Source organism: Ranitomeya variabilis, chromosome 2, assembly GCF_051348905.1.
Source record: "Ranitomeya variabilis isolate aRanVar5 chromosome 2, aRanVar5.hap1, whole genome shotgun sequence".
Taxonomy (NCBI): Eukaryota; Metazoa; Chordata; class Amphibia; order Anura; family Dendrobatidae; genus Ranitomeya; species Ranitomeya variabilis.
Genome location: NC_135233.1, coordinates 1,239,320 through 1,266,339, shown reverse-complemented (window position 1 = coordinate 1,266,339; position 27,020 = coordinate 1,239,320). Strand labels below are relative to the sequence as shown.

At 47.4% G+C, this 27,020-nt stretch overlaps 1 protein-coding gene across 1 annotated transcript in view; it reads left to right on the top strand.

Moving 5' to 3' along the window:
- OTOG (otogelin) overlaps positions 1 to 27,020 on the top strand; it is a 1,016,637-nt gene that overhangs the window by 719,107 nt on the left and 270,510 nt on the right. The window contains exon 29 of the mRNA XM_077292284.1: positions 1,407 to 1,523. Within this exon, the coding sequence (XP_077148399.1) occupies positions 1,407 to 1,523 (117 nt within the window). The remainder of the gene's footprint in view (positions 1 to 1,406; positions 1,524 to 27,020) is intronic.

The following is a 27,020-nucleotide window of genomic DNA, read 5'->3' as shown; positions in this document are numbered from 1 at the left end:
CAACATTTCCAGGGCAAGTTGTCTTGACATTTGGCCATTTAGTGTTAATATAATCCATACAGTGATGATCAGTGGTGTGACTGATATCTACACCAGTAAAGTGTATAACGTCTCCCGCAGCGAGCGGTGATGAGAGGTCACTGGGGTTCTCCTGGACTCCTGTCACCGCTCTCACAGCAGCTCAGTTGGACTCCTGTCACCGCTCTCACAGCAGCTCAGTGCTAAACACTGCAGGAACAGGGTATGACTGCTCCCCAATCATCTGCATCATCAGAATGGATCGGACAAGTCAGAGATATGGTTGTTTATTATGAAATTATTATTTATTTAAGGAGAGTATGTCTGTGCTTTTTATTTTTAATCTCAAATAAATGAGTTGGTGTCATTTCAACTAAAGGAGTTTATTCTGGCTGTGTTATAACTATAACTATGGGGTTAGTACTGGGGGCATCCTATAGACACCTTTCCATTACTAACCTGTGGGCTTGGGGTCAGCGGCGATAAAACAACTGACATCTGCACCACATTTATTACCCCACTTGCCACCGCACCAATTGATGTGCGTTTTCCGGGGCAGCTGAGGGCTGATACTTTTAGGCTGGGGGGAGGTAATATCCATGACCCCTTACCAGTCTGAGAATACCAGCCTCCAGCTCTTTGCTTTAGCTTGGCTTGTTCTCTGTTGTTTTTATATTTAAATAATTTTAAAAAACAGCATGGGACCTCTCTAGTAATAAGAGCCCGCCATGATAAAGCTGACAGCTGAGGGTTGCAGCCCGCAGCTGTCAATTTTGTCTGCGCCAGTTATCAAAAATAGCAGAGACCCAAAGTCATTTTTTTTCTATTTATTTATATTGAGCACAGGCGGCGGCTGATGAATACTCCGGTCAGCGGCGCCTGGTCAGGCGTAGGCTGATGAGAGTACTATTCTGTCTTCATCCGACGTCTGTGACCACAGTCACCTTTTTACTGCCAGTCACAGCTGCTGGCTCATGTGGCCATCTTACAGCTGCTGGCAGTAGTCGTCTTACCGCCAATCAGAGCACGTCAGATGACGGGGTGGCAAACAACGGATGCTCAGGCCCTCATTCATGTGAATGGGATTTGGGTACCGAATCCTGAACATCAGGGGTTTGCCCATCACTAATGACGAGACATTATGTGGATCTAGTGGGGATGCGAGACATTACGTGGGATGTGGAGGTGATGAGGAGACATTATGTGTTAGTATGGAGGTGATGAAGAGATATTATTATGCAGCAACTGTATATGATAATGATCTGGAAATAATGAGAAGACATTATTACATACGATCTGAGCCAGATGAGGAGACATTATTATGTGGGATCCGGTGGTAAATATGCCATAATTATTGTTGTGTTCTCATCAGTCTTTGTGTCATTTAGTGTCTTGACAGCCCGGACAGCCGCAGTCCCTGCCACCTGAACCCATTGCGGGAGCCTTTTGCCAAGAAGGAATGTGGCATTTTACTGAGTGAAGTGTTTGAAGCCTGCCACCCGGTGGTGAGTGCGGGTCCTGATGTGACTGTAATCACTAGGGCTCGGATTAATACGTGTTTTGGACGTTCATGTATTGTTAGTTTCTTGTGTTTTCCGATTTATTAATACCTGTGTGATTATTGTGCCTGACATACACGTGGTGATTCATCTGTTAGTGAGTGACGGTTGGTGCGGTGCCCACGGGTGCTCTAATATCTGTGAGTGTTGGCAATATTTCCTATACTTTGGGCATGGTGGTCATATCTGTGGGTGTGACAGGATTATTTGTGAGTGTGTTAGTAATGTGGGTATAGCGTCATTATCTGTGTGGTTGTATGTGTAAAAGGGGTATGTGTGGCGTTGTAGCGGTGTGGGCATAGTGTGGTTATCAGTGTGCCTGTGTCTATGATGAGACTACAGTGAGGACGCAACGCATTCAGACCCCTTTACATTGTTCACTCTTTGTTTCATTGCAGCCATTTGGTAAATTCAGTAAAGTTCATTTTTCCTCATTAATGTACACTCTGCACTCCATCTTGACTGGTTAAAACAGAAATGTAGTGATTTTTGGAAATTTAATAAAAAAGAAAAACTGAAATCTCACGTGGTCATAAGTCTTCAGCCCCTTTGCTCAGTATTGAGTAGAAGCCCCTTTTGAGCTAGTACAGCCATGAGTCTTCTTGGGAATGATGCAACAAGTTTTTCACACCTGGATTTGGGGATCCTCGGCCATTCTTCCTTGCAGATCCTCTCCAGTTCCGTCAGGTTGGATGGTGAACAGTCATTTTCAGGTCTCTCCAGAGATGCTCCATTGGGTTTAGGTCAGGGCTCTGGCTGGGCCGGTCAGGAATGGTCACAGAGTTGTTCTGAAGCCGCTCCTTTGTTATTTTAGCTGTGTGCTTAGGGTCATTGTCTTGTTGGAACGTGAACCTTCGGCCAAATCTGAGGTCCAGAGCACTCTGGAAGAGGTTTCCATCCAGGATATCTCTGTACTTGGCCGCATTCATGTTTCCTTCAATGACAACCAGTCGTCCTGTCCCTGCAGCTGAAGAACACCCCCATAGCATGATGCTGCCACCACCATGTTTCACTGTTGGGATTGTATTGGGCAAGTGATGAGCAGTGCCTGGTTTTCTCCACACATACCGCTTAGAATAATCACCAAAAAAGGTCTATCTTCATCTCATCAGACCAGAGAATCTTATTTCTCATAGTCTGGGAGTCCTTCATGTGTTTTTTAGCAAACTCTATGCAGCTTTCATATGTCTTGTACTGAGGAGAGACTTCTGTCGGGCCACTCTGCCATAAAGGCCACTGGTGGAGGGCTGCACTGATAGTTGACATTGTGGAACTTTCTCCCATCTCCCTACTGCATCTCTGGAGCTCAGCCACAGGGATCTTGGGGTTCTTCTTTACCTCTCTCACCAAGGCTCTTCTCCCACAATTGCTCAGTTTGGCTCGACGGCCAGATCTAGGAAGACTTCTGGAGGTCCCAAACCTCTTATGAATGTTGAGTACTGCAGAAATTCTGTTGTGACCTTGGCCAGATCGGCGCCTTACCACAATTCTGTCTCCGAGCTCCTTGGCCAGTTCCTTTGACCTCATGATTCTCATTTGGTCTGACATGCACTGTGAGCTGTGAGGTCTTATATAGACAGGTGTGCGCCTTTCCAAATCAAGTCCTATCAGTTTTATTAAACACACCTGGACTCAAATAAAGGAGTAGAACCATCTCAAGGAGGAGCACAAGGAAATGGACAGCAAGTGACTTACATATGAGTGTCTGAGCAAAGGGCGGGGTGCAGATTGTACATTAATGAGAAAAAAATGAATTTTTTTGAATTTACCAAATGGCTGCAATAAAACAAAGAGTGAAAAATGTAAAGGGGTGTGAATACTTTCCGTACCCACTGAATATGTGGGTGTTTTAGTGATCTTGGGGTAGAGTTAGTGTTGGTGCGACTGTATCTGTGACGTGGTATATATAGTGGTGAGGAGGTGGTGTCAGTGTTGGTGTGACTATCTGTGAGGAGGTATATATCCGGATGGCTGTTCGCTGTATCCAGGGGCTATCCTCTGTATCTGGGCAATGTTCACTTTATCCGGAGGGACTGTCTTCTGTATCTGGGATAGTTAGGACTAGAGATGAGCAGATGGATTCATGAGTTTCTGGTCCAGCGTGCAGGTCAGTGCTCCCTGGTGGCTGGATGGGAGGCCATGAATCTAACCTTCCGGGGTCTCTGGTGACTTTTGATCCCCCTGGCCGGAACGACGTCATCTGTGCATCCTGCTCATCTCTAGATGGGACCTGTGGATTATTGTTTGTTCCTTCATTCACAGTCGGAGCCGCCAGAACTTTCTCATCTTTCTGTAGTGTCACTACACAACATTCAGCTTCTGGTGCCTGGAAGGCCGTGTTCACACGGTGTAGAAATACTGTGTTTTTTGTTTACTCCAAGATCTGCACAAACTACACTAACAATCTTCTCCCCGTTATTTGATGTGTTTTTGGAGCAGATGTAAAGACTATTTTTTTTTTTTTTTAATAACTGAATTAAATAAATTTTTTAAAAATAGCTTTACAGAAAAGAAAAAGTCAAAATCATTCAGTACAAGAACATATTTCTTAATATAGAAAAAATGGATGTAATTTCTAACAAACAAATGTATCATCAATATTAAGTAAGTACAATGTAATAGGTTTACATCTCAATATGCAGCTTTAGACAAAAAATACTGACGTTACAAGACAGGGGCGGACACTGACAGCTTGGGGCCCCTGTGAAAGAAATATGTCTGGGCCCCCCTTTCCCCCCAGTACGCTGCTTATGATGACGGCAATCTGGCAATGAGACACCCGGAGCCTCGAACTCCGAGAAACAAGCAAGATCACCCTCATGTGTGTACATAGCAATCACAGGGCCACCCCACACCTCAAAAAATAAATAAAAATATATATTTATATTTTTTCCACTGAGATGGAAATATATATATTGTATGTGTGTAAATTATATATATATATATATATATATATATATATATATATATATATATATATATATATATATACACATACATACATACACACATATATACACATACATACATACATACATACATACATACATAGCTCAAAAAAATAAAGGGAGCACTAAAAACCTAACAATGATCAAAGTAAATCACAACTAATATCCCACGGAGGTCTGGAGTTGGAATGATGCTCAAAATCAAAGTGGAAAATGAAATTATAGGCTGATCCAACTTCAGTGGAAATGCCTCAAGACAAGGAAAAGATGCTCAGTATTGTGTGTGGCCTCCATGTGCCTGTATGACCACCCTACTGTGCAAAGCCTGGGCATGCTCCTGATGAGGTGGCGGATGGTCTCCTGAGGGATCTCCTCCCAGACCTGGACTAAAGCATCTGCCAACTCCTGGACAGTCTGTGGTGCAACGTGATGTTGGTGGATGGTGCGAGACATGATGTCCCAGATGTGCTCAATCGGATTCAGGTCTGGGGAACAGGCGGGCCAGTCCATAGCTTCAATGCCTTCATCTTGCAGGAACTGCTGACACTCCAGCCACATGAGGTCTGGCATTGTCCTGCATTAGGAGGAACCCAGGGCCAACCGTACCAGCATATGGTCTCACAAGGGGTCTGAGGATCTCACTTCGGTACCTAATGGCAGTCACGCTACCTCTGGCGACACATGGAGGGCTGTGCGGCCCTCCAAAGAAATGCCACCCCACACCATTACTGACCCACTGCCAAACCGGTCATGCTGAAGGATGTTGCAGGCAGTTCGCTCTCCACGGCGTTACCAGACTCTGCCACATCTGTGACATGTGCTCAGTGTGAACCTGCTTTCATCTGTGAAGAGCACAGGGCGCCAGTGGCGAATTTGCCAATCCTGGTGTTCTGTGGCAAATGCCAAGCGTCCTGCATGGTGTTGGGCTGTGAGCCCATCTGTGGACGTCGGCCACTCAGACCATCCTCATGGAGTCGGTTTCTAACTGTTTGTGCAGACACATGTGTCATGATATGTATTTTTTCCCTGTCCTGTATTTTGTATAATATGTCATGATGTTGTGTGACTTCTCTTTGGTTGTATTTACTGTACACTTTGCAATGTCATGGGATGTATGTAACTTAACCTGTCTCCTTCCCCCAATACTTGCAGCCCTAAGCTATAATGTAATTAAGCTTTGTCAACACCACTAGTGAAGGAATACCCATTCTTCCTCACAGCAGGTGGCTAGTCAAATGCACATACTGGATAGACTAAGCGGAGCCGACCAGTCTAGAATCCTCTGGTGGACCCAACCATTGAATAGAAGGTGTGACCTCTACCCCCTTCATGGGTGGGCATATCCCAGGAGCTCAGACAATCCATTCTTATTTTTGAGATCAGATGCGAGTTGACCCTTGAAGGAGAAGGAGTGGGGATTCTTAGCCGAGGCAAGACCCCACGTCCATCTGTGACTGCGGAAGCGAACGGGGCGAGACTTGAGCTGAGGACATATCTCGTCGTTCGTGGGATTGTTTTGTGATCCCTTGGACTCATGTGGACTATTGCTTTGTTAGCTGGCACAAGGATTATCAGGAGGTGCCCCCGAATCTGTTCCGTTGGACTCGTGTGGACTATTTCTTTGTTAGCTGGCACAAGGATTATCGGGAGGTGTCCCGAACCTGTTCCGTTGGACTAATTGTGGACTCTGTAGATCTACCTGCATGTGTTGTTCTTGATAATAAATCTGTTGAATCATCCCTTGGCCTGTTGCCCCTTCTTGCTCTGCCGTACACCCCGTCACAAACTGGTGGCAAGCGGTGGGATCAGAGCAGAAGGAATGGAGGACAAAGGCCCATCAACATCGGGAACCAGCACCGCAGAGTACAAGAACTGGACTGCAATGAACCTACAAACAAAGGCCCGTGAACTGGGAGTCAGCTACAAGGGACTCTCCTAGGAGCAGCTAATTGAGGCTTTGGAAGGAGTTCGCCTGCAAGATTACGCTGAGGAAGGATTCTCACAGCAAATGGAGGAAAGACGGCAGCCGGAGGTAAATACCCAAAAAAGTCAGTGGGTTGTGTGGTACGAGGAGGAGTAGGCATTGCTGGGAGAAGAGACCACCATAGACGATAAGAGGGAGGCCATTCACAGAGCTCAGGAGATGGCATTGCTGGAGAGGCAGATCGCTTTGGAAGCAGCTAGAGGCTCCAGACAGACTGTAACCCCAGCACCCACCATGAGGGAACTCCCCAGAGTGTCCCGCAAAGACTTCAAGCCGTTTAATGAGGCTGCAGGCAACATTGAGGGCTTCCTCCAGGACTTTGAGCATCAGTGTCGATTAATGGAAGTCCCGGAAAGGGAGCGAGACCGACATCTGGTGGGGCTCTTAGAGGGGGGAGCTGCCGCAGCCTATAGAGCTATGGACCCTCGGGGGAACTGTGAGTATGTGGAGATTAAACAGACTATTCTAGAACATTATGCTGTTACCCCAGACACTTACAGGACTCAGTTCCGTACTTTAGCCTGTGATGAGGAAGTGTCTTTCAAGATGTATGCCCACAGACTCAAACAAATATGTAATCGCTGGCTGGAGGCAGAGGAGGCTTTAACCTGGGAGACCTTCCTCCAGGTTATCCTAAAAGAGCAGTTTTACTTCAAGTGCCCTGCTGAGATCCGGGAATGGGTGCGTGAGAGGAGACCAGCCACTGTGGAGGAAGCTGCAGCTCTAGCTGATGAGGCTCTCACCATCAAGCCTCAGTGGAAAAAACTACTACTCAGTGAGAAAAAAACTACCAACCCCCCAACGCTGGCAGCCCTTGGTCCTTCGGCTTCCAATATTCACCATCCCACTAGACCATCAACTCATGGTGACCTTCGTGTGACTGTGCCGCGGACTACTCCTGCTCCACCTTTGGGAATGCGACGTGGAGGAAGAATCCCAGAGCGCAGATGTTATGGATGTGGGCAGCCTGGGCATCTGCAATTCCAATGTCCAGGTGTTCGGAGGCAGAACAGCTACAGACCGCCTTTGCCTGTTCATTATCTACAGACCCCCTCACCAGGATAAGAGCTGGATGCCGTCCCTGATGACTTGCCAAGTGACTCTGATATCCTGGCTCCCCTGCCAGGAGTCTATGGGGTGCGAGCCCTAGCCACCTGTTCTTCTGATCTTCAGCACAAACATCTACAGGAGGTCGTGCTGGATGGCCAAAAAGGTGTTGGCTTCCGTGACACTGGGGCTTTCCTCACCATAGCCGATCCCCGAGTAATTCAACCAGAAGCAATTCAAAAGGGACCAGGAATTGCCATTGAATTGGCTGGAGGCACCCAGAGATATATTCCAAGAGCGAGTGTGACCCTGGATTATGGCTTTGGGGCCAAACAATGCATGGTCGGTGTGATGAGCGGCTTCCCTGCAGATGTTCTTCTAGGAAATGATGTGGGAAATCTTAATTGCCACTTTGTCGGTGCGGTACCCAGAAGTCAAGCCAAGAGAGCAGCGGATGTGGACGTGTACAACCCATCCATGGAAATGAGGCCACCTGAACTGCCGTCACAGCCGGTGAGTGATTCTTCTTGTGGGGATAATATGAATGTTACTTGGGATAAAGTTCAGTTTAGACAAGAGGTAGAGACTGACCCCACCCTTGCTAGTTTTAGAGCTCGAGCTGAGATAGGGCAGCTAGGGGAGAACGGGGAAAGAATTATCAGAGAAAATGGACTTCTATATCGGGTTACCAATGCCGACTCCCTAGATAAGCCCTGGACGTATAGCAAACAGCTGATTGTTCCTCAGAAGTACAGAATTCCCCTATTACACCTTGCTCATGACATTCCTACGGCTGGCCATCAATGCAAAACTCGCACGGAGAGACGATTGACTCAAACTTTCTATTGGCCGGGGATTTCCCAAGCCGTAGCACATTTCTGCCGAACTTGTGACATATGTCAGCGTAGAGGGTGACCCGGAGATCACCCAAAGGCACCCATGCAACCGCTCCCTATAATAGCAGAGTAGCTGTCAATATCATTGGACCTCTGGCTAAACCAAGTAAATCTGGAAAGTAGTACATTCTCACTGTCGTGGACTATGCCACCCGATATCCAGAAGCTGTGGCCTTGTCAAGTATTTCTGCAGCCAAGGCCTTGGTTACCATTTTTACCAGAGTAGGATTCCCCAGTGAGATCTTGTCAGACCAAGGTTCCCAGTTCATATCAGAGCTGGTCCAGTGCCTGTGGCGCACTTGTGGAGTACGAGCGATCCGAACGACCCCGTATCATCCTCAAACAAATGGACTTTGTGAACGATTCAATGGCACTCTGAAGAATATGCTAAGGGCCTTCACTGACAGAGATTCAGACTGGGAGAAGTACCTACCCCATCTCTTGTTTGCCTATCGGGAAGTTCCCCAGGTATCCACTGGGTTTTCCCCTTTTGAACTACTCTATGGAAGAAAGGTCTGAGGACCCTTAACCCTGCTCAAGGAATACTGGGAGGGGCAAGTTGAGGATACAGGAGCCCCTGTTGTCCCTTATGTCCTAAAGCTGCGAGAAACCCTGGCTCAAATTGCTAGTTTTGCCCAGAGTCATGTGCGGATGGCTCAAACCAGAGAGAAGACATGGTATGACTGTAAAGCACGCTATCGGGAGTTTGTAGAAGGACAACAGGTCTTAATGATTGTTCCCCATCGGCAGAATAAACTGCAGACCACATGGGAGGGTCCCTTCTGGGTTCTCAGAAAACTAAATGACACCAATTATCTTCTTGCTTTAGATGATGAGGGGCTAAGACAAAAGACTGTCCATGTGAATATGATTAGGGAGTACCATGAGCGGAACATTCCAATGACAGCAAGCTGCCGGCTGGCTTCAGAAGACGGTCAAGAGGATGAGGACTCCCTACCTGATCTCGTGGAAGCAGCGAGAGCCCCATCCACTGTGGAACAGGTTCCACTGGGAGATCACCTGGATTCCTTACAGAAAAACCAGATGCTGGGAGTGCTTCAACAGAGACGGGCTGCTTTCTCATCCCAACCAGGTCGAACCACCGTCACCAAACATCATGTGGACACTCAGGGTATCCGTCCCATACAACAGGCTCCTTACCGGGTACCTGAATCAGTTCGACACACCATGCAGCACGAACTGGAGGAGATGTTACAGCTTGGGGTAATCCAGGCCTCCCATAGCCCTTGGGCCTCTCCTGTGGTGTTAGTACCCAAGAAGGATGGGAGTACTCGGTTTTGTGTGGACTATCGATGACTAAATGACCATACCGTCAGTGATCCTTACCCAATGCCCCGTATTGACGAACTTCTAGACCGCCTGGCTGGGTCCCGATATGTCACTACCTTGGATCTCAGTAAGGGATACTGGCAAATCCCTCTGACGGAGGAAGGGAGAGAACGGTCCGCTTTTATAACCCCCTTTGGTCTGTATGAATTTCTAAACATGCCCTTTGGAATGAAGAATGCCCCTGCAACCTTCCAGAGAATGGTGGACCAGATCCTCCGGGAATGTGGTGACTTTGCTTGTGCCTACTTGGATGATATCGCCATCTTCAGCCAGACGTGGGAGGAATATCTGAACCAAGTAGCCTTATTCTTGAACTGCTTCTTGCAGCAGGCCTAACCATTCGACCAGATAAATGCCAATTGGGGATGGGTGAAGTCCAGTACTAGGGCATAGAGTGGGAGGAGGGCAGCTCCGTCCTGAACCTGCCAAAATCCAGGCTATTAGAGACTGGCCTGTACCCCAAGCTAAGAAACAAGTTATGGCTTTTTTGGGCACTGCCAGTTATTACCGAAAATTTGTTTCTCATTTCAGCACGGTGGCCAAGCTGTCATGGTTCCCAATGGCAGGGACTCAGGCAAAAACGGACTAGCTCTAGGAATGATGGAATCTCAGATGACCGCGACGCTGAACCTAACACGCAACTAATAGTAGCCAGGGGGCGTGCCTACGTTTTATCCCTAGACACCTCGCACCAGCCGGAGATCCAGCTTCCCCTAGTAGAGGAATACACAGACCTGACTTGCCTCCAGGGAAACCCCAAAAGTGATAGTAGCCCCCCACATATAATAACGGTTAGGTAAGAGGAAAACACGTACGCAGTATGAATATAGATCCAGCAAAGAGAGGCCCTCTGACTAGATAGCAGAAAATACAAAAGAGGACTTCGCGGTCACCTCAAAACCCTAAACAGCCATCCTGAAATTACTTTAACTCCGTTATCAACTCATGACACCGGAGTAGTAATTTCAGATCACTAGAGCTTCCAGCAGCAAGAGAAATATAAATGCATGCTGGACAAACAAACACAAAAAATGCCAAAGATCCAACTTAGCTGAATTGCAGACTTGGAGCAGGTAGCAAGCAACAGAGGTGCTCTGGTAACATTGATTGCCGGCACTAGAATGACTGAGAAGCCAGACTAAATAGGAAACTCCCAGTTTCCTGATGGGAACAGGTGCAAGACAAAAGTCAGCCAGTACCACCAGTAACCACCAGAGGGAGCCCAAAAACAGAATTCACAACAGTACCCCCCCCTTAAGGAGGGGGCACCGAACCCTCATGAGAACCACCAGGGCGATCTGGATGCGCCCTATGAAAGGCGCGAACCAAATCAGAGGCATGAACATCGGAGGCAGTCACCCAAGAATTATCCTCCTGACCGTATCCCTTCCATTTAACCAAATATTGAAGTCTCCGTCTGGAAACGCGAGAGTCCAAAATCTTCTCCACAACATACTCCATCTCACCCTCCACCAGCACAGGAGCAGGAGGCTCAACAGAAGGAACAACCGGTACCTCGTACCTCCGCAACAACGACCGATGGAAGACATTATGAATGGTGAAAGATGCTGGTAGGTCCAAACGAAAAGATACAGGATTAAGAATCTCCAAAATCTTATAAGGACCTATGAACCGAGGTCTAAACTTAGGAGAAGAGACCTTCATAGGGACAAAACGAGAAGACAACCACACCAAGTCCCCAACGCGGAGATGCTGACCCACACGACGATGACGATTAGCAAACTGCTGAGTCTTCTCCTGAGACAACTTCAAATTGTCCACCACATGACTCCAAATCCGGTGCAGTCTATCCACCACCGTGTCCACTCCAGGGCAATCCGAAGAATCCACCTGGCCAGATGAAAAACGAGGGTGAAACCCTGAATTGCAAAAGAAAGGAGAAACCAGAGTGGCAGAACTGGCCCGATTATTGAGGGCAAACTCTGCCAACGGCAAAAAGGCGACCCAATCATCCTGATCAGCAGACACAAAACACCTCAAATAAGTCTCCAAAGTCTGATTAGTTCGCTCCGTCTGGCCATTAGTCTGAGGATGGAATGCAGACGAAAAAGACAAATCAATGCCCATCCTGGCACAGAACGCTCGCCAGAACCTAGACACAAATTGAGACCCCCTGTCAGAAACGATGTTTTCCGGGATACCATGTAAACGAACCACATTCTGAAAAAATAAAGGAACCAACTCAGATGAAGAAGGCAATTTGGGCAAGGGTACCAAATGAACCATCTTAGAAAAACGGTCACACACCACCCAAATGACGGACATTTTCTGAGAAACCGGGAGGTCCGAGATAAAGTCCATAGAGATGTGCGTCCACGGCCTCTTCGGAATAGGCAAGGACAACAACAATCCACTAGCCCGAGAACAGCAAGGCTTGGCCCGAGCACAAACATCACAAGACTGCACAAAGGCACGCACATCCCGAGACAGGGAAGGCCACCAGAAGGACCTGGCCACCAAATCTCTGGTACCAAAAATTCCAGGGTGACCTGCCAACACAGAAGAATGAACCTCCGAGATGACTCTACTGGTCCACTCATCTGGAACAAACAGTCTCCCAGGCGGACAACGATCAGGCCTATCAGTCTGAAACTCCTGCAAAGCACGTCGCAAGTCTGGGGAGACAGCAGACAAAATCACCCCATCCTTAAGGATACCCGTAGGCTCAGAATCACCAGAGGAGTCAGGCTCAAAACTCCTAGAAAGGGCATCTGCCTTCACATTTTTTGAACCCGGCAAGTATGAAACCACAAAATTAAACCGGGAGAAAAACAACGACCAGCGCGCCTGTCTAGGATTCAGACGCCTGGCAGACTCAAGGTAAATCAGATTCTTGTGATCAGTCAAGACCACCACCTGATGTCTAGCACCCTCAAGCCAATTACGCCACTCCTCAAATGCCCACTTCATAGCCAAGAGCTCCCGATTACCGACATCATAATTTCGCTCGGCGGGCGAAAACTTTCGAGAGAAGAATGCACATGGTCTCATCACTGAGCAATCAGGACTTCTCTGCGACAAAACCGCCCCCGCTCCAATCTCGGAAGCATCAACCTCGACCTGAAAAGGGAGCGAAACATCAGGCTGGCGCAACACAGGGGCGGAAGAAAAGCGGCGCTTAAGCTCCCGAAAGGCCTCCACAGCCGCAGAGGACCAATTGGCAACATCAGCACCCTTCTTAGTCAAATCAGTCAGAGGTTTAGCAACACTTGAAAACCCAGTTATAAATCGACGATAGAAATTAGCAAAGCCCAAGAACTTCTGAAGGCTCTTCAGGGAAGTAGGCTGCGTCCAATCACAAATAGCCCGAACCTTGACAGGATCCATCTCAACAGAAGAAGGGGAAAAAATATACCCCAAAAAGGAAATCTTCTGAACCCCAAAAATACACTTTGAACCCTTTACAAACAAAGAATTGGCCCGCAAAACCTGAAAAACCTTCCTAACCTGTTGAACATGCGACTCCCAGTCATCCGAAAAAATCAAAATATCATCCAAATACACAATCATAAATTTATCCAGGTATTTACGGAAAATATCGTGCATAAAGGACTGAAAGACTGAAGGAGCATTAGAAAGACCAAAAGGCATCACCAAATACTCAAAATGGCCCTCGGGCGTATTAAATGCAGTTTTCCACTCATCTCCCTGCTTAATCCGCACCAAATTATACGCACCCCGAAGATCAATCTTAGAGAACCACTTTGCCCCTTTAATACGAGCAAATAAATCAGTCAATAGTGGCAAAGGATACTGGTATTTGACTGTAATCTTATTCAACAGGCGATAATCAATACAGGGCCTCAGGGAGCCATCTTTTTTACCCACAAAAAAAAAACCTGCTCCTAAAGGGGATGAGGATGGACGGATATGTCCCTTTTCCAAGGACTCCTTAATATACTCTCGCATAGCAGCATGCTCGGGCACAGACAGATTGAACAAACGACCCTTGGGAAACTTGCTGCCAGGAATCAAGTCTATAGCACAATCACAATCCCTGTGAGGGGGGAGAGAACTAAGTTTAGGTTCCTCAAAAACATCACAATAGTCAGACAAAAATGCCGGAATTTCAGAGGGAGTAGATGAAGCAATGGAAACCAAAGGTACTTCCCCATGAGCCCCCCGACATCCCCAGCTTAACACAGACATTGTTTTCCAGTCAAGGACTGGATTATGAGTTTGCAACCATGGCAATCCAAGCACTAAGACATCATGCAAGTTATGCAACACAAGGAAGCGAATCACCTCCCGATGGTCAGGAGTCATACACATAGTCACTTGTGTCCAGTATTGTGGTTTATTCCTAGCCAATGGTGTGGAGTCGATACCCTTCAGAGGGATAGGAACTTCCAAAGGCTCTAGGCTAAACCCACAGCGTCTGGCAAAGGACAAATCCATAAGACTCAAGGAAGCGCCAGAATCCACATAGGCATCCACAGTAATAGATGATAATGAACAGATCAAAGTTACAGACAAAATAAACTTAGACTGTAAAGTGCCAATTGCAAAAGACTTATCAACCTTTTTTGTGCGTTTAGAGCATGCTGATATAACATGAGCAGAATCACCACAGTAGAAGTACAACCCATTTTTACGCCTATAATTCTGCCGTTCACTTCTGGACAGAATTCTATCACATTGCATAATCTCCGGTGTCTGCTCAGAAGACACCGCCAAATGGTGCACAGGTTTGCGCTCCCGTAAACGCCGATCAATCTGAATAGCCATAGTCATGGATTCATTCAGACCTGTGGGCGTAGGAAACCCCACCATGACATCTTTAACGGCGTCAGAGAGACCTGCTCTGAAATTCGCCGCCAGGGCGCACTCATTCCACTGAGTAAGCACAGACCATTTTCGAAATTTTTGACAATATATTTCAGCTTCATCATGCCCTTGAGAGAGGGCTATCAAGGCCTTTTCAGCCTGAATCTCCAAATTAGGTTCCTCATAGAGCAACCCCAGTGCCAGAAAAAACGCATCCACATTGAGCAGCGCAGGATCCCCTGGTGCCAATGCAAATGCCCAATTCTGGGGGTCACCCCGCAACAAGGAAATCACAATTTTAACCTGCTGAGCGGAGTCTCCAGCGGAGCGAGATCCCAGAGAAAGATACAATCCACAATTGTGCTTAAAATTCAAAAAACGAGATCTATCTCCAGAAAAGAACTCAGGTATAGGAATCTTGGGTTCTGACATAGGAGCATGTATAACATAGTCTTGGATATTTTGAACCTTAGAAGCAAGCGTATTCAGGTTTGTAGCTAAACTCTGGATATCCATTTCTCAACAGCTGAGATCTGAGCCATTCAGGGGTTAAGAGGAGAGAAAAAAGCAGCAGACTGCAATTATGGCTAGACAGAACTTCTGAGTAAAAAAAAAAAAAAAAAAAAAAGGTGTCAGAAACTTCTTTTTTCTCTCTTTCTTCAGCCAATACCTTTAATACATTTTGGCCGGCAATACTGTCATGGTTCCCAATGGCAGGGACTCAGGCAAAAACGGACTAGCTCTAGGAATGATGGAATCTCAGATGACCGCGACGCTGAACCTAACACGCAACTAATAGTAGCCAGGGGGCGTGCCTACGTTTTATCCCTAGACACCTCGCACCAGCCGGAGATCCAGCTTCCCCTAGTAGAGGAATACACAGACCTGACTTGCCTCCAGGGAAACCCCAAAAGTGATAGTAGCCCCCCACATATAATAACGGTTAGGTAAGAGGAAAACACGTACGCAGTATGAATATAGATCCAGCAAAGAGAGGCCCTCTGACTAGATAGCAGAAAATACAAAAGAGGACTTCGCGGTCACCTCAAAACCCTAAACAGCCATCCTGAAATTACTTTAACTCCGTTATCAACTCATGACACCGGAGTAGTAATTTCAGATCACTAGAGCTTCCAGCAGCAAGAGAAATATAAATGCATGCTGGACAAACAAACACAAAAAATGCCAAAGATCCAACTTAGCTGAATTGCAGACTTGGAGCAGGTAGCAAGCAACAGAGGTGCTCTGGTAACATTGATTGCCGGCACTAGAATGACTGAGAAGCCAGACTAAATAGGAAACTCCCAGTTTCCTGATGGGAACAGGTGCAAGACAAAAGTCAGCCAGTACCACCAGTAACCACCAGAGGGAGCCCAAAAACAGAATTCACAACACCAAGCCTCTTACCGACCTGACCAAGAAAACGTTGCCCCGGCTGGTGGTCTGGACTCCAGCCTGTCATGAGGCTTTTAACTGGCTGAAGGACGCTCTGGTCTGCGACCCTGTTCTGGCTGCTCCAGACTACAAGAGGAGATTCATTGTGCAGACGGACGCCTCTGCTTATGGACTGGGAGCTGTACTCAGCCAGGTGAATGCAGCTGGGGACGAGCACCCCATTGCCTACCTCAGCCAGAAATTGCTGGACCGAGAAGTGGCCTATGCAACTGTTGAAAAAGAATGTCTGGCTGTAGTGTGGGCCCTCAGGAAACTAAGACCGTATCTGTATGGACGAGAATTCACTGTGGTTACTGATCACAATCCCCTCATCTGGCTGAACAGAGTCTCTGGGGACAATGGACACTTACTACGATGGAGCCTGGCTCTGCAGCCCTATAACTTTACCATACAGTATAGAAGAGGCAGCCAACACCAAAATGCAGATGGACTGTCCAGGCAAGAGGAGCCCTGAGTCCGGTCAGCCATGCATGTGTGTACTTAACCAGCGACCTGTAGAGGTCCCTAGTACGTACACAAATTGGGAGGGGAAGGGATTGTCATGATATGTACTTTTTTCCCTGTCCTGTATTTTGTATAATATGTCATGATGTGGTGCGACTTCTCTTTGGTTGTATTTACTGTACACTTTGCAATGTCATGGGATGTATGTAACTTACCTGTCTCCTTCCCCCAATACTTGCAGCCCTAAGCTATAATGTAATTAAGCTTTGTCAACACCACTAGTGAAGGAATAGCCATTCTTCCTCACAGCAGGTGGCTAGTCAAATGCACATACTGGATAGACTAAGTGGAGCCAACCAGTCTAGAATCTTCTGGTGGACCCAACCATTGAATAGAAGGTGTGACCCCTACCCCCTTCATGGGCTGATGTCAGGAGCTCAGACAATTCATTCATATTTTTGAGATCAGATGTGAGTTGACCCTTGAAGGAGAAGGAGTGGGGATTCTTAGCTGAGGCAAGACCCCACGTCCATCTGTGACTGCGGAAGAAAACGGGGCGAGACTTGAGCTGAGGACATATCTCGTCATTCGTGAGATTGTTTGGGATCCTTTGGACTCGTGTGGACTATTGCTTTGTTAGTTGGCACAAGGATTATCGGGAGGTGCCCCCGAATCTGTTCCGTTGGACTAATTGTGGACTCTGTAGATCTACCTGCATGTGTTGTTCCAGCGTTCTTGATAATAAATCTGTTGAATCATCCCTTGGCCTGTTGCCCCTTCTTGCTCTGCCATACACCCCGTCACAATCTGTAGTGAGAGTTATTGGTAGATTATACCTGGTGTATAACGTGTTACAAGGTAATAAGGTTCTGGAGATCATATAATGTCTGATCTGTAGGTATCTGTAGTGAGAGTTATTGGTAGATTATATCTGGTGTATATCGTGTTAGAAGGTAATAAGGTTCTGGAGATCATATAGTGTCTGATCTGTAGTTATCTGTAGTGAGAGTTAGGCCGGGATCACACTACAGCGAGATACGGCCGAGTCTCGCAGGTTAAAACCAAGCTCTGGCACCGGCACTCCAGAGCGGAGTGTGCGGCCACATAGCAATACATGGAGCTGCACGCTCCGCTCCGGAGTGCCGATGCCAGAGCTTGGTTTTAACCTGCGAGACTCGGACGTATCTCGCTGTAGTGTGACTCCGGCCTTATTGGTAGAGTTGTGGCAGCTTCTAGTCTCCCATGGAGGCAGAAGTAAAAAAAAAAGTGTTTAAAAATATGGAAAAAAAAATAGATATAAAAGTTTAAATCACCCCCCTTTCGCCCTATTCAAAATAAAGCAAAAATAAAATGAAACCTACACATATTTGGTATTGCCGCGTTCAGAATCGCCCGACCTACCGTATATTCTCGAGTATAAGCCGACCCGAGTATAAGCCGACCCCCCTAATTTTGCCACAAAAAACTGGGAAAACTTATTGACTCGAGTATAAGCCTAGGGTGGGAAATGCAGCAGCTACCGGTGAATTTCAAAAATAAAAATAGATGCTCCATACCGTTCATTATTGCCCCATAAGATGCTCCATATAAAGCTCTGCCACATATAGTAACATAGTAACATAGTAACATAGTTAGTAAGGCCGAAAAAAGACATTTGTCCATCCAGTTCAGCCTATATTCTATCATAATAAATCCCCAGATCTACGTCCTTCTACAGAACCTAATAATTGTATGATACAATATTGTTCTGCTCCAGGAAGACATCCAGGCCTCTCTTGAACCCCTCGACTGAGTTCGCCATCACCACCTCCTCAGGCAAGCAATTCCAGATTCTCACTGCCCTAACAGTAAAGAATCCTCTTCTATGTTGGTGGAAAAACCTTCTCTCCTCCAGACGCAGAGAATGCCCCCTTGTGCCCGTCACCTTCCTTGGTATAAACAGATCCTCAGCGAGATATTTGTATTGTCCCCTTATATACTTATACATGGTTATTAGATCGCCCCTCAGTCGTCTTTTTTCTAGACTAAATAATCCTAATTTCGCTAATCTATCTGGGTATTGTAGTTCTCCCATCCCCTTTATTAATTTTGTTGCCCTCCTTTGTACTCTCTCTAGTTCCATTATATCCTTCCTGAGCATCGGTGCCCAAAACTGGACACAGTACTCCATATGCGGTCTAACTAGGGATTTGTACAGAGGCAGTATAATGCTCTCATCATGTGTATCCAGACCTCTTTTAATGCACCCCATGATCCTGTTTGCCTTGGCAGCTGCTGCCTGGCACTGGCTGCTCCAGGTAAGTTTATCATTAACTAGGATCCCCAAGTCCTTCTCCCTGTCAGATTTACCCAGTGGTTTCCCGTTCAGTGTGTAATGGTGATATTGATTCCTTCTTCCCATGTGTATAACCTTACATTTATCATTGTTAAACCTCATCTGCCACCTTTCAGCCCAAGTTTCCAACTTATCCAGATCCATCTGTAGCAGAATACTATCTTCTCTTGTATTAACTGCTTTACATAGTTTTGTATCATCTGCAAATATCAATATTTTACTGTGTAAACCTTCTACCAGATCATTAATGAATATGTTGAAGAGAACAAGCCCCAATACCGATCCCTGCGGTACCCCACTGGTCACAGCGACCCAGTTAGAGACTATACCATTTATAACCACCCTCTGCTTTCTATCACTAAGCCAGTTACTAACCCATTTACACACATTTTCCCCCAGACCAAGCATTCTCATTTTGTGTACCAACCTCTTGTGTGGCACGGTATCAAACGCTTTGGAAAAATCGAGATATACCACGTCCAATGACTCACCGTGGTCCAGCCTATAGCTTACCTCTTCATAAAAACTGATTCGATTGGTTTGACAGGAGCGATTCCTCATAAACCCATGCTGATATGGAGTTAAACAGTTATTCTCATTGAGATAATCCAGAATAACATCCTTCAGAAACCCTTCAAATATTTTACCAACAGTAGAGGTTAGACTTACTGGCCTATACTTTCCAGGTTCACTTTTAGAGCCCTTTTGGAATATTGGCACCACATTTGCTATGCGCCAGTCCTGCGGAACAGACCCTGTCGCTATAGAGTCCCTAAAAATAAGAAATAATGGTTTATCTATTACATTACTTAGTTCTCTTAGTACTCGTGGGTGTATGCCATCCGGACCCGGAGATTTATCTATTTTAATCTTATTTAGCCGGTTTCGCACCTCTTCTTGGGTTAGATTGGTGACCCTTAATATAGGGTTTTCATTGTTTATTGGGATTTCACCTAGAATTTCATTTTCCACCGTGAATACCGTGGAGAAGAAGGTGTTTAATATGTTAGCTTTTTCCTCGTCATCTACAACCATTCTTTCCTCACTATTTTTTAAGGGGCCTACATTTTCAGTTTTTATTCTCTTACTATTGATATAGTTGAAGAACAGTTTGGGATTAGTTTTACTCTCCTTAGCAATGTGCTTCTCTGTTTCCTTTTTGGCAGCTTTAATTAGTTTTTTTAGATAAAGTATTTTTCTCCCTATAGTTTTTTAGAGCTTCAATGGTGCCATCCTGCTTTAGTAGTATAAATGCTTTCTTTTTACTGTTAATTGCCTGTCTTACTTCTTTGTTTAGCCACATTGGGTTTTTCCTATTTCTAGTCCTTTTATTATTATTATGTGGTGTTGGTGCGGCTGTATCTGTAATGTGGTATTGTCACGACTCACGCCGTGACTGTCACCAGTTGTCACGATCCCTTAGCCGCTGCCACCAATTGGTCACAAAATCCACAGGGATTCCTGACCACTGTCACCAATATGTCACGGATTGGGGTGACTTTAGACCAACAGACGGCTATCACATGTGCAGGGGGCTTATCTTAGTTATCCCTCCACTGCCACAATGTGATGAAAAAACACACACAAGGCTAGGGACCTCTTACTTTATTTTAGGTATCCCACTGCTCTTCAATATACCACGAACTGCAGGGATTTTTGTGTATCCCGCTTACAGTTCAACTTAAACCTTGCAGCTCTCTGGCGCCCCCCTTTCTATCAGGTCAGGTTAGGTACTGCACCTAGGGTAATTAGTCACCAGAAAGGCTGCCTGCTATGTACTGGCTATTGGGCACGCTGCAGCGACGCGATAAACTACTCCCGCTCAGGCAGGAACAATAATTATCAAGCCGCAATCGCTACAATACCCAAAGGCCTGTACACGGTAGTGCCGCCACCAGCTTCGATTACACGGGTCCGAAGCTAACCCAAAACAGTAGCGTAATTCCCTTCAGAGACTTAGGGTACGTTTTTAGAGCATGGAGAAAGAACTGGCATGAAATAATATACCCCACAAAATGTAGGCAGTGCTTTATCAAAATATTTTACAAAGATGTTACAAAAGAGACAATTGCAAATATGTACAAGGTAATTATAAAAAAACAGGGAATAACATGAGAAATAACACTTACAGTTGTTCAAAGCATTGCAGGCAACAGGCAACAGGAACTTTCCATCTATCCCAGTGCATCAGGGCGTGCACTCTGGGCTCTTCAGGTAAAAACTCAAAACTGCCTCCTGAAAGTCTGCCAGCAACTTAAAACCTACAGTCTGTGACCTCACAGAAAGGGCTGGCTTTTCCAACCCCTCCTACCTCGTCAGTGTTACTCACTGTGCATTAAATATATCTGATGCCCGTAACTTCGCTCCAGAACATGTCATAGTCATATCAAACCCAGCATTCATCTCGGATTAACGTGAGCATTCTAATGAGATCAAATATGTCCTATCTGGGATACATATTTACAGAGAAATCCCTACTTCTTCACCTGATGGAGTTAAAAGCTCATGTTTAGAGTGATGGGTAGATCCTTCGATGGAGATTACAAATATATGTTTTCGTGGTCTTAACTTAAACGATTTGCCTAATATCTTCCAAAAACAGAACAAAAGACTTTCAAGATTCTAGAAGTTTCTAATCCAGTTTAAGCTGGGCACTTTCCACTACAGGAAATGCCGGTCGTAAATACCTTGGTGCGGGGGATGAGGGCTTGTGAGCTGAAAGTCAGGTATTTGCAGCCACAAGCTGCCGCAGAATCACTCCAAGAAGGGGGGCTTAGCCCACAGCAGGCTAGCAAGAGAACTAAACTTATATGATATTTCATACCATATCGTGACAGCTCCCCCTTTTGGCGTGCGCTACGGCGGCAGAACCTCTCGGTATGCCTCCATGCGCACCTCCGTGGGTTCACCCTGGCGGGACAGTCCATCTGCATTCCCATGCTCTTTGCCCGCTTTGTGTTTAATGGTGAAGTCAAATTGCTGAAGGGCAAGGCTCCAGCTCGATGGTGGAGTAGGCCACTTCCCTCGGCAAAAGTTTCCGGCTCAGGTGCAACACGGGGTGCTCTTGGTCCTCCGAGTCAACCTGGCTGAGTACAGCACCGAGGCCAAACTCGCTGGCATCAGTCTGTACCAAGAACGGTCGACTGCTGTCGACTGCTTTCAACACAGGGGCGTTGCACAGTGCGGTTTTCAACGCCTGGAAGGCCCCCTCACAGCCATCTGTCCAGTTGACGATGTGGGGTAGCTTCTTCCTGGTGAGGTCCGTCAAAGGTTTTGCCAGGCTACTATAGTGCTGCACAAAGCGCCTATAGTACCCTGCAGTGCCCAGGAAGGACATCACCTGTTTCTTGGTCCCAGGAGTGGGCCAGTTCACGATCGCGCCCACTTTCTCAGGCTCTGTCTTCAGGGTGCCTCCGCCTACCCGGTGCCCCAGGTAGTGGACCTCACTCATGCCCATCTGGCACTTTCCCGGCTTGATAGTCAGTCCTGCTCGGTGAATTCGCCTGAGCACCTCCTCGAGATGCTGCAGGTGTTCCCCCCAGGAGGGACTGAAGATGGCAATGTCATCCAAGTACGCCACTGCGTACATCTCCAGTCCCTGAAGCAGGAGATTGACCATCCGCTGGAAAGTGGCAGGGGCATTCTTCATGCCGAAGGGCATGACCGTGGACTCGTACAGTCCAAAGGGTGTGATAAAGGTGGACTTCTCCTGTGCCTCGGGGCTCAGGGGAATCTGCCAGTATCCGCGACTCAGATCCATTATTGTCAGGTATTTTGCGCCAGCTAACTTCTCAAGCAGCTCCTCAATGCGCGGCATTGGGTGCGCGTCAGAGGCTGTAATGGCATTGAGCCCCCTGTAGTCCACGCAGAACCGGGTGGTCCGGTCCTTCTTTGGCACGAGCACTACAGGTGAGGCCCACGTGCTCTTTGACCGTCGAATCACCCCCAGCTGTAACATCTCATCGATCTCCTGGCGCATAATCTGCTGCACCTGGTCAGAGATTCGATAGGGTGTTCGCCGTAGTGGGGCGTGATTCCCGTGTCCACCTCGTGGACGGCTAACTCCGTCCTCCCAGGTCGGTTGGAGAACACGACCCGGAAGGGTTCCAGTGTGGTTTGCAACTGCAACCGCTGTGGTTCATCTAGCGAGGCGCTTACCTCCACGTCCTCAATGGACCCACGGGCCTTGGCTTGGGCCAGCATGTCCAGGAGGGTGTCTTCCACCCCGTCTTCGGGTAAGCTGCAGACCGGTAGGACGAAAGGTTCACGTTCGTGATGAGCCTTCATCATGTTGACGTGAAAGGCCTTTCGCCTACCCCGAGCGTGGTCAAGCGTGACCACGTAGGTGACCGGGTTGAGCTGTTGGTGGACGACGTACGGGCCCTCCCAGGCTGCCTGAAGCTTATCCGTTGGTATGGGGACCAGCACCCACACCTTTTGACTCACGTGGTAGGTCCGCTCCCGGGCGTTCTGGTCGTACCAGTGCTTCTGATCAGCCTGAGCCTGCGTCATGTTGTCATGCACCAACTGCATCAAGGTCTGCATCTTGTCACGGAAGCGCATGACATACTCCACTATGGACACTTCAGAAGGGTTCGGCTCATCTTCCCAGGATTCTCTTACCAACCCAAGGGGTCCCCGGACTCGCCTGCCGTACAAGAGCTCGAAGGGGGAGAACCCCGTCGAGGCCTGCGGAACCTCTCGGTAAGCGAATAGCAGGTGTGGGAGGTACCGCTCCCAGTCGCGCCCTTGAGTCTGAACCAGCATGCGTAGCATCTGTTTGAGGGTACCATTGAAGCGTTCACACAAGCCATTGGTCTGTGGGTGATACGCACTCGATACCAGGTGCTTCACCTGCATTTTCTTACAGAGAGCCTCCATCAGGCGAGACATAAATTGGGTCCCTTGATCAGTAAGCATTTCCCTGGGAAATCCTACACGTGAAAGCTTTCCAGAGCTGCTGGGGACGGCCAGCGGGCCCACAAAGTCCACCGCGATCCTCTGGAAAGGCTCCTCTATCACTGGCAAAGGGATCAGGGGAGCCTTAAGAGCAGGCCCCGCCTTCCCCACTCTTTGACAGGTGACACAGGAGCGGCAGTAGTTTGACACATCTGTCCCCATCTTAGGCCAATAGAAGTGTTGAGACAGCCGGGCCTTAGTTTTGCTGATCCCCAAGTGTCCAGCTAGCGGGATCTCATGGGCAATCCGCAACAACTCACCCCGGAATTGCTGCGGGACGACCAGCTGTCTTTCCCTCAACCACTCCTTTTGTGATTCTCCGGGTACTGTCTCCCGGTACAACCTTCCTCCTTCCCAGAACACCTTCTCCTTATCATTCCCGGAGAATGGCGTCCCGGCGAGTTGTCTCAAACTCTCTAGGCTCGCATCCATGTGCAGAGCGGCCTGAAACTCCTGGCTAGGGGAAGCCAGAAGCGACGTCAGGGTCCCTTCCCCACGGGAGCCCTCTGGGACCTGCTCGGGGTCCACCTCTGGTTCAGTCATACTGATGACCGAGGAGGGTCCGGGAGGCAGACAGTTATCTGCGTTCCGGGCACTCTGACTGCGGGTGACAGCAGCTACGTAGACTGTCTCCCCGGGGGTTTCTACAGACCCATCAGCCGACGCTACTATGGGCTCTACCTCCCCATCCACCCCCATTACCTCAGGAGCATTGCTACTTATGGGCCAGTTACCTTCCTCGGTGGCACTGGTCAATTGCATGGCTGTTGTGAATTCCGTTCTCGAGCTCCCTCCTGTGGTCATGAATGATACTTCGGTGAGTTCTGTCCGTGGACTCCCTCTGGTGGCTGTGAGTGGAGCTGCTGATTCTGAGATTCCTTCTCCAGCTGCCCTCGTTTGGGGCTAGGCTGGATTTTCTATTTAACTCCACTCAGATCGTTACTCCATGCCAGCTGTCAATGTTCTAGTACTGGTTCAGATCTCTCCTGGATCTTTCTGTGGACCTGTCTACTCCAGCACAAGCTAAGTTCCTGCTTGTTCATTTGTTACTTATTGTTTTTTTTTGCTAAGTTCTAGTCCAGCTTGCTTTCATGAAACTATCTGGCTAGCTGGAAGCTCTGGGGGTGCAGAGTGGCACCACCGCATCGTGAGTCGGTGCGGGGGTATTTTTTGCACACTCTGCGTGGTTTTTGTAGCTTTTTGTGTTGACCGCAAAGATCCCTTTTCTATCCTCAATCTGTTTAGTTAGACTGGCCTCTCTTTGCTGAATCCTATCTCATCCTGTGTTTGTGACTTCCTCTTATCTCACAGTCAATATTTGTGAGGGGCTGCTTTTACCTTTGGGGAAAATTTCTCTGAGGCAAGTGAGGATTTGTTTCCTTTCTTTAGGGGAAGTTAGCTCTTAGGCTGTGAAGAGGCGTCTAGGCAGAGTCAGGCACGCTCCACGGCTATTTCTAGTTGTGTTGATAGGAGTAGCGTTTGCGGTCAGCAGAGTTCCCATTTCCCCAGAGCTCGTCCTGATTCCGTGTTTAACTATCAGGTCATTTCTGGTGCACCTAACCACCAGGTCATAACAGTACAGCTGGCCCACAAAGTGTTAATGCATCTCAATAGAGGGAAAAGAGAAGTTCTGAGACCATTTTCTTTTCTCTGCAGTGTGTTTTGCCTTTCTTTTCCCCTTAAACTCTGGGTGGTTCAGAACTTAGGTGTGGATATGGACATTCAAGCTCTGTCCTCTAGTGTAGATCAACTCGCTGCAAGGGTACAAAACATTCAAGATTATGTAGTTCAGAATCCTATGTTGGAGCCTAGAATTCCAATTCCTGAGTTATTTTCTGGGGATAGATCTAAATTTCTGAATTTCAAAAACAATTGTAAACTGTTTCTTGCTCTGAAACCCCGCTCTTCTGGTGACCCTATTCAGCAAGTAAGGATCATTATTTCTTTGTTGCGTGGCGACCCTCAAGACTGGGCATTCGCCCTGGTGCCAGGAGATCCTGCATTGCGTAATGTAGATGCGTTTTTTTCTGGCGCTTGGTTTGCTTTATGATGAACCGAATTCTGTGGATCAGGCAGAGAAAATTTTGCTGGCTTTGTGTCAGGGTCAGGATGAAGCGGAGGTATATTGCCAGAAGTTCAGAAAGTGGTCTGTGCTTACTCAGTGGAATGAGTGTGCCCTGGCAGCAATTTTCAGAAAGGGTCTTTCTGAAGCCCTTAAGGATGTTATGGTGGGGTTCCCCACGCCTGCTGGTCTGAATGAATCAATGTCCTTGGCCATACAGATCGATCGGCGCTTACGTGAGCGCAAAACTGTGCACCATTTGGCGGTATCCTCTGAGCAGAGGCCTGAGCCTATACAATGTGATAGGACTTTGACCAGAGCTGAATGGCAAGAACATAGACGTCAGAATAGGCTGTGTTTTTACTGTGGTGACTCCACTCATGCTATCTCTGATTGTCCTAGGCGCACTAAGCGGTTCGCTAGGTCCGTCACCATTGGTACTGTACAGCCTAAATTTCTTCTGTCCGTTACTCTGATTTGCTCTTTGTCATCCTTTTCTGTTATGGCATTTGTGGATTCAGGCGCTGCCCTGAATTTGATGGACTTAGAGTTTGCCAGGCGCTGTGGTTTTTTCTTGGAGCCCTTGCAGCATCCCATTCCTTTGAGGGGAATTGATGCTACGCCTTTGGCCAAGAATAAGCCTCAGTACTGGACCCAGTTGACCATGTGCATGGCTCCTGCGCATCAGGAGGATATTCGCTTTTTGGTGTTGCATAATCTGCATGATGTGGTCGTGTTGGGTTTGCCATGGCTGCAGGTCCATAATCCAGTATTGGATTGGAAATCAATGTCGGTGTCCAGTTGGGGTTGTCAAGGGGTACATGGGGATGTTTCATTATTGTCAATTTCTTCCTCCACTTCTTCTGAAGTCCCTGAGTTTTTGTCAGATTACCGGGATGTATTTGATGAGCCCAAGTCTAGTACCCTACCTCCTCATAGGGATTGTGATTGTGCTATTAATTTGATTCCTGGTAGCAAGTTCCCTAAGGGACGACTTTTCAATTTGTCTGTGCCAGAACACGCCGCTATGCGGAGCTATATAAAGGAGTCCTTGGAGAAAGGGCATATTCGCCCATCGTCGTCACCATTGGGAGCAGGGTTCTTTTTTGTGGCCAAGAAGGATGGTTCTCTGAGACCTTGTATAGATTACCGCCTTCTTAATAAAATCACGGTCA